General features: G+C 36.5%; 1 protein-coding gene across 1 annotated transcript; it reads left to right on the top strand.

Moving 5' to 3' along the window:
• Positions 1-5,283: 5,283 nt before the first annotated feature.
• LOC121983321 (36.4 kDa proline-rich protein-like) lies at positions 5,284-5,997 on the top strand. The gene has a single exon (XM_042536260.1). The coding sequence runs from the start codon at positions 5,342-5,344 to the stop codon at positions 5,828-5,830; it is 489 nt and encodes a 162-aa protein (XP_042392194.1). The 5' UTR covers positions 5,284-5,341; the 3' UTR covers positions 5,831-5,997.
• The last annotated feature ends 5,633 nt before the right edge of the window (positions 5,998-11,630 follow it).

An 11,630-nucleotide genomic window follows, 5' to 3' on the forward strand; every position in this document is an offset into this window, starting at 1 on the left:
AGAGGCGTTTCCAAAAAAAAAGAAAGCAAGAAAGATTCTCATTGTATTTATGTATTCATTTCGTTGTTCTTGTTGTATTTTTCTTGTTGTGAGCTTATACGAGGTTTTTCTACCTCCGTATTATCTCCGAGAATAAGTTATTTTCATAGTGGACTGTGTTTAATGTGAATTCTTAGATTACTCACCTCAATGAAGTGGATACTAAGTAAATTCGGGCGTTAGCATTGCTTCGAGTTTTTCGACTGTAACAAATCAACAAGACGAAGCGATTAGAGCTAATCACCCTCCTCTAGCTCCCGTAGTATCCTAACACTTTCTACCAAAGTTGTCATACCATCTCACTTGGGTTAGCTACAAGAGCCATGAAATCCCAACTTGAATTAAAAGATAGAATTTTTTTAAAATATGCAACCGTTACTAACTAGTATGGACATAATAAGCTTGCTCGTGTGCCATCTTTACAATTATATATTTACTCTCATTAGGAAATTAAGAATTTCAAGGATCAATTAAGTTTTTAACATATTAACTTCTCCACTTTTCTTTAAAACTTGACTCAATTGAACCTTGTAGCTATAGGTCTTACAGACCTCCATGTTCAACTCCTTCCACTATTTCAAATCTTAATCTCCTCCACTGCCTACTACCTTGCTTTTTCATATAATTTAAAGATGCCCCTCAATTTGCTCGACTACGTTAATGAGAGAACAACATTAACTTCTAAAGTAATTTCATCCATATATCTATCTACATTATAGAGGGTCAACCTCCATGTCATGGATAGTAATGATTAGGCCATCAACCCTAATTACTTTGAATCCCATAATCAAATTATTCGACATGAGTGAGTTTTCCCACTACACACATCTAATGTTAAAATTTTACCCTAGTCAATAGGATGAAGCCTCTAAAATCACACCTACAAAAACTAAGGTTCTATTAAATTGGAAAGGTCAACCCCCTCTAGCACAAGTTGATCTCCTCGAGGAATTAAGATCAACTTCATTGTTGGAGATCATATATACCACGTGAACTTCCTCTTCCAATTAAGGATTTAGATCATTTGACAATCTAGAGAAGAATATTTCCAAGGTGAAGGTGGTCAAGATCACACAGAATATAATCTCCTACCAAATGCCTTACGTCTCCACAAAAAGTGGCCTTTATAATTGTTTTACCAAACCCAAACCGAAGACGCGAGCTCCAATCCAAATGAGAACGAGTCTTAAAAAGGTACAATCTAGCTACCTTCCAAACTTGGTCACGAAGCTCCATAGCCTACCTTACAATATTGATCTAATTATCTTTTACTACTCACTTTTATAAAAACCTATTGACAAATAAAAACTTATCCACGTGCACAGAATTAAGCTGCTCCACTTAGTTAAATATACAAATTAATCGAAAAAGTTTTGATTTAACCTTTAGCCATTCCATTAAGCTCCAAATCAACTAATTAAATGAAAAATATATTCAGGATCAAATGTTAGCTTAGATTTTAAGCACGCACTGCACTGCGCTGCACTGCACTTGCAGTTGCTTTTGCAAAGCGAATCATTCCTTGGTTGTTTTAAATATTGCAAATTCCAATCTTTTCCTGCAAGCTTGGCAAACCCTACGCTAGCTTTCATGGCCTAGTGAATAATATAATTAACCTATTACAGCTCGATAAAAACACATTAGTTCTTGTTTAAATTAATTACATTATAGAGTAATTATATGTTTGCATTATGCAGTAATTGATGAATATAAAAATCTTCCCTGCCTCTTATTCAGATCCTCAGATCATACCTAACCCGTCCCTTTCAATGTAATTATGATGCCAATTAATGATCTTTGCTGACTAATTAATCTGAAACTATTATTTTAAAAGGCCCAAATCCATTGGATTGCCAAAAAAATGTGAATTGGGCATTCATCATGCAATTAGTCAATGACTCATTACTTCATTATGATTTGTTCAATAATTAATTAGCCAACGTATGTGAAGCAATCAATGGCTCGAAACTTTTCCAAAGCACTAAGATTTTATTTATGGTATATAATCCATAGGTCCATCATGCCTCTTTCAGTTCCTACTTTGCCTTTCCATCTTCGAAATTGCTGTCTCCCTCCCCTCTGTATTAAAATATTTACATGCACCTTTAGCAATTACAATTTTAATATCAGAATATTCTTATAATATATTAATTGATTTTTTTTTTCTTGTGAAAGAAAGTTTGCTAGCTATTAGTAATTAAGAAAATGACGTTTCTGCTAGTACCGTAGGATGTTGTTTTTTGTTTTGGAGTATTGTCGACTAAGATGAAAAGTATTTAGACATGGAAGTTCACGTAACTTTGCATGTCCCAACATTGTCTAAGCAAAGTATTGAAAGAATGATTGAGTTATTATCTTAGTGAAGAATGTGTATAAATGAGGTGGATTAATTAATTAAGTCAAATCCAATTCATTGAGGATCAAAGTAAAATGAATACAAGATTAATTAAGTATAATCCCCTTTCTTAAATACTCAACCTTAAATTAGAGAAACTATAAGTATCTTTAGTTAGAATTAGATATTTTCATATAATTAATTCCAAATTAGAAGACACACGTGCCTTGAGATCGATGATATTCACAAACTTTGAAATTATAAGATATCTAGAATATGCCCATGAATTTCGATCAATGACTAGGTTCAATTTGAAGAATGATCTACACATCTTACAAAATGATGTGATAACCTCTAAAAGATCATCACATGATGCCTGTGAGTGCTTTGATTCATACAATTATTCTTATTAACAATCTCATTAAGCTCTATCCAAACGGTCGTGTTTCATATTGAAGCAACAAATCTCAAATAGATTGGTGAGGATGCAGCTCACTAATGCGTTTCAGTGAGACTGAGGGTACTTAAACTTATGACCTTTTCATCTTCCTGCCTTCAGGATATCAAAAAAATATAACAGTTAATTGCATGATCGCTTGAAATTTTATATTCTCTCATAATTCACTAAATTTCTATAACTTTGCATGATCGATCACAGGGAAAGATCGAATGGCCTTGGAACAGAGGCAGTAGAATGGTGAAACTGTTTCCTACGGACACAAATGATCGACTATCACTACTGTTGTATTAGAACAAATATTAAAACGGCAAAAAAAACTATAGAAATTCAGCATGCATGGGAAGCATAGCAGACTCTCTGAACAAAAAGGACAAAAGCTAAAACATTCCTAAATTAATTGCCTTCTCACAGAGTGTGAAGAACAAAACAAAAATAATTCATTCTCCATCATCTGCTACGAATTGAAACCTGATAAATCATAATTCGAATCGACTAATTAAGCAATCCTGATATGATGGTAAAAGGTGCTTATCAAGTATAAGTTAAAGGTAGGATTAACCGTCGACGTAGAGGTTAAAATTAAGATGATCAACGTTAGAAAAGCAACGAGCCTACCAAAGTCATGGCCGAGCGGAAGTCGAGTCAACTGCCGATCGGCTAGGTGGCTTATATGAATGGATTGCTTGTCCGGCCAAGGTCACTACGGAAAAAAAAATCAGATGCTCACAACTAACCAAATGAATGCTAGGCCGATCCGACATTAGATGCTCGCAATTGACCAAGTGAAATTATACCGATCGGAGCGCATGTCCGGTCAGATAAGAAATAATCTAATCTACCGAATCGAGGTACTACGGAAAAAAAACGGCTGAGATCGATTGGGTGGGGAATTCCGGCCGAGCGGCTCCCCAGCTCAGCCAAGCAATGGGACCCCTCCCATATCTCATAATATCCCTCTGGGAGATAATGCGGCTGACAACAGAGCATAGTCAACATATAAATCGCACGACGAAAATTTCTACTGTCATATCCGAGATTTGCATGCTCTGTTAAAATATGATGTTAGAGATACTTTTCGATAGGTCTTTTAATAGGACAATTAAGAAAATGTGTCCGCATCTTGAGAAACGTGTACGTCGTCTATTGTAACATTATATAAAAGGGGTTCATATACTGATGGAGGTATGTGATACATGTTATTTGTGTTTGTGCTCTCATTGCTACTAGATTACTTTGTCGTCTTTCTACTGTTCCAGTGACGATTTAAATGTCGGAATGTCAATGCTGAGGACCCCTTTTCTAACTCGTACTGACGTTTCTTATGTTACATATCAGAACAGAACCTTCACACGATCAACCGAGGAGCCACATCCCAACTAGTCCTCTTCACTATTTTCGGACAGATCAAATTCCATATCTTGCCTCGAGATGGGATTTGGGTGATCACTATTAAGTGGGAAAAGGATCAGAGTTAATTGCGACGATCAGTTTTCAAAATTCCACAATCTCATGCGCGATGTCGGCACTGAAGACATTCCATCCACATCGAAAGAAGATGTTATGTAGGATTATTTAGGCCTTAAAATCATGCAAAAGAACAAGCAGGGGACCGCCACAAATACATGCAAAATTAAACGCCCTGTTAATCCACCACAAACCTCTGTTCTTGTTCAAATCTTGCATAGCGAGGCTCCAGTTACTCTCCCACCACAAGGCTCATATAAAAAAATGCTCCTGCGTTGACAGAGGAGTTTAAATAAACTGAACACTTATATCTTATATTTCTATCAAGAAATATAAAGATTTTACTACATGATCTTATCATAATGGTCATTCCGCGCGCATTCCAAGTTGCAACCAAACGCACGAATTTAAACTTCAAATATGTAACTTGGAAACTACAAATCATAATCTCTCTCAAGTGCTTCATTCCCTTTCCAATCCCATAACCAAAACTCTCACCGTGAAAGAAACATAATGAAATTTCTTCAGTTTCATATTGGTTCTCTGTTTTCAGACAACTGGCTCGCTAGAAGATATCAGATTCTAGAACTACTACTAGAATTTATGAGATGAGGGGGCCAGGTGAATGTTTAAATTTCCAAGCTTTGGACCCTAGCTGCAACTTGTCTAAGAGAAGATGCAAAGGGTCATGATCATGAACAAATTCCAAATGAAAAAACACGTAATGCACTGTCCTCTTCTGAACCATTCTCTACGCCAAATTATGTACGCTAGCTGCATGATTCGAGCGAGTAACGCTTGGACGTGATATTGTTTTGGCATTTGTTAACAACTCGCAGAACTCGATTATTTCATAATTAGCGATCAAAATTAGAGTTATGGAATTAGGGCTGTCCTGTAATTAAAGGACGATGAGCTTGGACAAAACCGACGACTTCCAGTGGGATCAAGCGAAGACTTGAACTCTATATAAACCTTGGCAAGCAAGCTGCTTTATTATCTATCTATCATCTCGTTGGGGGACCGAGTGAGATATATAAGGCATGGCCAAGTGTCTCGTGGCCGCTCTGGCGCTACTACTCGTAGCCAACTGCGCTCTTTTCCTCCCTTCGCTCGCTTGCCCGTACTGCCCGACCCCAACAACTCCGCCGCCGCCAGCACCCAAGGTACTACCGCCGCCAACAGTACCCAAGCTGCCGCCGCCAACACCGAAGTTGCCGCCGCCGTCACCCAAGCTGCCGCCGCCGTCACCGAAGCAGCCGCCGTCGGCCGGGGCGTGCCCCATCAACGCACTGAAGCTGGACGCGTGCGTGAACTTGTTGGGCGGGCTGGTGCACGCTGTCATCGGGCAAAACGAGAAGAGCACGTGCTGCCCGGTGATTTCGGGGCTCGCCGACCTGGACGCGGCGCTCTGCTTCTGCACCATCATCAAGGCCAAGGCGCTCAACATCAACGTGTTGCTTCCCATCGCCATCGAGCTCCTCGTTGACTGTGGAAAGCACGTGCCCTCAGACTACAAATGCCCTGCTTAACCTACTCATCTGTCGATCTCCGACAGTGTTAAGCTTGTTGTATCAATCAATATGTGTGTGGTCGATTAATATCGTGTGTAAGATCCTTAATAAGTGTAGCCTGGCTATCACAAATGTGGCACATATATATAGTTGCTATATATGGTTAAATGTCGTACGTTGAAATATTTTCCTTAGTTTTACAAAGCATGTTTTCCAACAACACAGGAATGCTTGATATATAGTCTTACAATGCAATATACAAAACAAAAGATGAAATACTGATAAAGTTATGAACAATGGTGCATGGCTGGGACGATGAGTCTTGAACAATAACCAAATTAATGTTGGTTCCACGCTTGTGTAGTAGATGGTTGACTAGTGCACAAGAGAAACCTTGATTAATTAATGCACAAGGTCAGATAATATTTTAAAATAAGATCCAAGAATTAAGTCCTTGAAACATTCAAATTCAATCATTTATTTTTGAGGGTCTATAAAAAACCATGCATAATCTGCATTGCATAAAACAAACATTTTGATATACAGACTCTGCTGTCATAGTCTGTTTCCCATTTTTTTTCAAGATGAAATTGAATGAGGGTGAAAATTATAATTATTTATATAATAGTCTTTATCAGATACTCACCTTCACATACACTAGCTGTACCGGCCGTTGTTAAACCATTAATTTTGGATTCATTTTATCAAATTTTTCATTCAGAAATATATTCTTGTCCTCGTGCAATAAAAAGTCAATGCAATTTTATGTATTCATTAAATGCTATGCAATAAAAAGTCAATGCAATATTTCCATATGGTTTCATGCGCTCAGTAGGCTACGGCGGCGAGTCTTCAGTAATTTATCTAAATATTCATAGTTTAAATCCCAGCTGCCGGATAGTTTTTTTAATCAGATAAAAAATTTGGGACATTGGTTTATCTAAATATTTTTTTTAAGCATCCATGGAGATCCATAAAGAGATCATTTAATACTTATCTCAATGTCACATCAAAAATAAAAACTCTTATATATATTTTTTCACTATAAAAAAAACCTTTCAACAACTTATATCCCATATTTTTTAATTATATATATTTTTTATCTTTCCCTCCTATTTTACCTTATATATAATTAAAAGACATAAATTATAATAATATATAAAAAATAAACTTAAACACATCTATATATCCAAAGTTATTTTGATGTCATTTCACCAGTATCCTTCGTAAGAATTTCATAATTCTTATAAAAGATTTTAACTTTTCGCAAAGTCATTTTTTCTATTTGATATTTTTAATATCTTGTCATTCTTTATCGAGGATTTATTCCATTATGTCGCACTCTCTAATTTTATATTTGTCCTTCCTCTTCGTTACCTTTTGCCCTATCGGATGATTACAAGCTTTAGAATCATTCACATCAACACTCGTATCTGGATTTGGATTTGATGCTAAAGTGTTCCCTCCTGATTCAGATGTCTTTGTCTTCTTGTTAGAGGAATGAGCAACTGATTGTAAAGTATATTTCTCATACTCTTTGAGAACCCTCAACACATGCATATACTTGAAATCCTTATTTTTATTATTGGTTTTTCACATATTTAATGTGTTCTTCAACACATTCTCGTCACTCCATTCACTTTGACGATGAATATACTATTGAAAATAATAGATAGAGGAAAGAAATAGAATAGAAGATAATTCTTTGATCTATTATTTACTAAAGGCAATAGATTTATTTATACAAGTTGTCCAAATATTAATGGAAAAATTAAATATGGCATACAATTATAAGCATAGTAATAAATATAATAGATTTGAAAGTATTATTTTTGTTAGTTAATTCATGTCGATCTTGATTGTGATGTCAAATATAATAAATCTCAATTGATTAAAATCAATTCAAGATTATTTTCCACTATTGTCATTATCCCCTAATAAATTCAACGAGAATGCCTGAACATTGAGTTTGAGTGCTAACTTGGTGAAACATTGTCTGGATAATGGCTTGGTAAATATATCAGTAATTTGATCTTCAGTAAAGATGTAAGAAACTGAAAGTTGTCAAATCGCTACACGCTCATAAACAAAAAGAAAGTCAATCCTACATGCTTGGTACAAGTATGAAAAATAGAATTTGTCATAAGATAAGTAGCTCCAATATTATCACACCAGTTTTTGGGCATAGAAGTTGGGGAAAAGTGTAATTCCGAAAGAAAATATTGTAGCCAAATAATTTCTGACGTCGCATTAGCTATAACTTTATATTCAGCTTCAGTACTTGAGCGAGAGACTGTAGGTTACTTATTTGAAAGCCAGGAAATCATATTTCGCCCAAGAAATATGACATATCCACTAGTAGAATGTCTATCTTTGGGAGATCCAGCCCAATCTGCATCACTATAAGCAATCAACTCTCGTGAGAACTGATGATATAAAAGAAGATTATGTAGAATAGTGTCTTTCAGATATCGAAAAATTCTCTTAACATATTCCCAATGATGTTCAGTAGAAGCATGTATAAATTGACAGGCACGATTGATAGCGAAAGCAATATCGGGTCGTGTAGTGGTGACATATTCTAGGGCACCAACAATGCTTCGGTAGATTTGAGAATCAGTCATCGAAGAGGAGGATGAAGGTGCAATGAAATCACCTTCAATGATTGGTGTGGAGATAAGGTGTGCACCATCTATTTTAGCTCGTTGTAGAAGTCCAGTAATATATTTGCTCTAAAAGAGAAGACAATATTCAGAATGTGAGAGAAACTCAATGCCAAGGAAAAAATGAATATTGTTAAGATCCTGAATAGGAAACTCTTAACGAAGAAGATGGAGTAAAATATTAATATCATTTTGATCACTACCAGTTATTAAGATATCATCCGTATAAATTAGAACAAATATTGAAAATTTCTCATGACATTTGTAGAATAGGGAAGAGTTAGTTTTTAAGCCCAAAAATCTCTGAGTATGAAGTTAGGTAGATAGACAATGAAATCATGCATGAGGTGCTTGCTGAAGACCATATATAGATTTTTGAAGTTGACACATGCGTTGAAAGTTACGGGTGGATGAATCCAGGTGATTGCTCCATAAAAACAGTTTCTTCAAGGTGTCCATGAAGGAAACCATTGGAAACATCTAATTGTCATATCGGCCAATTGGAGCTAACAGCTATAGATAGTAGCAATATGATAGTTATAATTTTGACGGCTGGACTAAAAGTATCATTAAAGTCAATACAGGGTTGTTGATTAAAGTCTTTAGCAACAAGGCGAGTTTTGTAATGTTTAATAGATCCATCTGCACGATACTTAATTTGGTCAACTCATTTAGAGCCCACAATATTCATAGATGGAGTACGAGGAACTAAGTTCCAAGTTGCATTACGAAGAAGACTATCAAACTCTATAGTCATCGCAACACGCCAATTTGGATCTTTGACTGTCTATGTAAAGCTAGAAGATTCGACAAAATTTGAAGAAGCAATAAGAGCACATGGAAGAGGATAATGAGTGGAAACTGGTTGACATCGTGCATAAATGTCACTTAGAGGAAGCATTCACCGAGGATTATCATTATTAGAGCTACTCGGAGATGAGTGATCAAATGGATTAGAATCAAAACTAGAGAGAGGATCACCACTAGCCGCTGAGTCTACTAGGATTTGTGGAGATGGAGTAGGATCTAAGCGAGCATCCCCCTTGCACTTTCAATATGTCATGATGAAGCAATCTGTGAGGATTTTAATATATTACTCGGTGATATTAGAAAAGTTCCTTGATTATCTGAAGGAGGATCTGAGGTAGCAATTACAAACGAAAAAAGAGATTCATCAAAAGTAACATGTCGAGAAATATATATATATTCGCCTGGTCAAAATATAGAGACTACGATACCCATGATGCAAATTACTATAACCAAGAAAAAACATATTGTTGAGAGCGAGGGTTTAACTTGTGTTTAGAGTAAGGTTGTATAGCCAAGGATAACATATGCAACCAAAGATATAAACAAAAGAGTAATCCAGAGAACAATTATAAAATCTCTCCAAGGGACACTTGTTTTAAAGTAGTGGAGTGAGTAAACGATTGATAAGGTAAACTGCGATTTGGAGGGCGTCATCCCAAAATTTAAGTGAAGCTGAGACATGATTAAAATCAATTCGAGAATATTTTCCAGTATTGTCATTATATGCAAATTATTATAAGTTATAGAAAATTCATTTACCATCGGCACAAACTTATAGTAATGTGATTTTAGCACATAATAGCTTCTCTTTATAGTTCCAATGAGTCAATGCTTGTTATAGTAATCAACTATATGTTTTCAAAAACCTTGATCCTTCTAGTCATTACCATTGACTGCGTCGATGCTAATAGTTGCCCATGACTTCGCAAGGATCGTGTCTTCATCAAGAGATCAAAATCTTCGTTTCGAATCATCTTTCTCCGGTTCAACTTCACACTCTTCTTGTGATGAGTGTGGTGGCCACTGAGATGTTGGAACAGACGATGGCGTTAGAGGTTCTTTTTGCTAATAGATGGGTCAATAGTGTTGGATCGATATACACATGAGAGGGGGGTGAATCATGTGGTTTTCAAAAACTTATTTTATTATTTAAATAAAAAACACGAGTACGTGCAGTGAAAAAACAGAGAAATCTAACGACAAGTAAACAAAACCAAAACAGACATGGTCGGTTTACTTGGTTCGGAGCCTTCGGTGACTTCTACTTCAAGACCCAGGTCCCATAAACCTATCGATGGGCAATCCACTAAAATACCTTTTCCGGCACCTCCAGAAAAGTGAATCGAGTACACAGAAAAAGGGAACAAGTGCAACACCTTGCACTTGTCCTTTTGTAAGTAGTAAAATGTACAAATTACAAATCATTACCCAACTCCTTGGAAGATTGTCAGCTTAGGCTCAATGTCGACCGGCTCCTTGGCAGCAATCGGGCACAGCAGTGTCACAACAAGAAGCCAGAGCAGTCGAGACCTCAAATGGACTCATAGAAGCTTGTATGGATGTTGTTTTTTGAAGCTTGGTCGAATAGCGCTTATAAAGGCTGTGGAAGGCGTCTTCCAAAAGCTTGAAGGTGCCTCCAACTTGAGAAATCTAATCCTGACTTCACTGTATCTTATCTACGATGAGGTCCAAAAGTTATCCTACAGAAGATGCCTTCAAGCCATTAAAGGTGTCTTCCATGAACAGTGCGAAGACGCCTTCAAATGCTTGAAGGTGCCTTTGGGTACTATTCATCCGAAGGCTTTTTACTCCATTTGCCCTGCAAGTTGTGTTAATCCAAAACTAAAACATTTAACCTATAAAACAAAGTTAGCACAGTGAAAGATAAAAAACTAGTAATTAGTGTAAGACCGTTGGCGGTCGTCTAGAAGGGGGGTTGGATAGCCTACAAACACAAAAACAAAACCAACGTAACCCTTCTCGAACTCTTAAATTAATACTTGCATAAATAATAAGCAGAAAGTAAATAGAACATTAAAAGAAGAGGCACAAGTATTTTCTTGGTTACAACCGATGTGGTTATTAATCCAAGGAAATTGAAGCACTAAATACTCCTTCAGGCGGAGAAGCCTCGTACAACGTTGAAGCGCAGAAAACAGAAACTTAACTCTAAATTACAGCACACAAGCGTTGGAAGTGAATTTCTAAGTTCGTTGAAAAGCTTCTGGACCAAGGCTATATTTATAGCCTTGGTCGGGGCGCCTGAAATGGTTCCGGGCGCCCTGGGGGGATAAAACTTTATCCCCAATGTTTAGATCAAGTCAAAGCTCGATCCTGTGAAAAAC

Source organism: Zingiber officinale, chromosome 5A (assembly GCF_018446385.1).
Source record: "Zingiber officinale cultivar Zhangliang chromosome 5A, Zo_v1.1, whole genome shotgun sequence".
NCBI classification, from domain to species: domain Eukaryota; kingdom Viridiplantae; phylum Streptophyta; class Magnoliopsida; order Zingiberales; family Zingiberaceae; genus Zingiber; species Zingiber officinale.

Bases quoted from the DNA above. Each gene is read 5' to 3' on its own strand.
- LOC121983321 (XM_042536260.1), top strand. From the start codon at position 5,342: ATGGCCAAGTGTCTCGTGGCCGCTCTGGCGCTACTACTCGTAGCCAAC.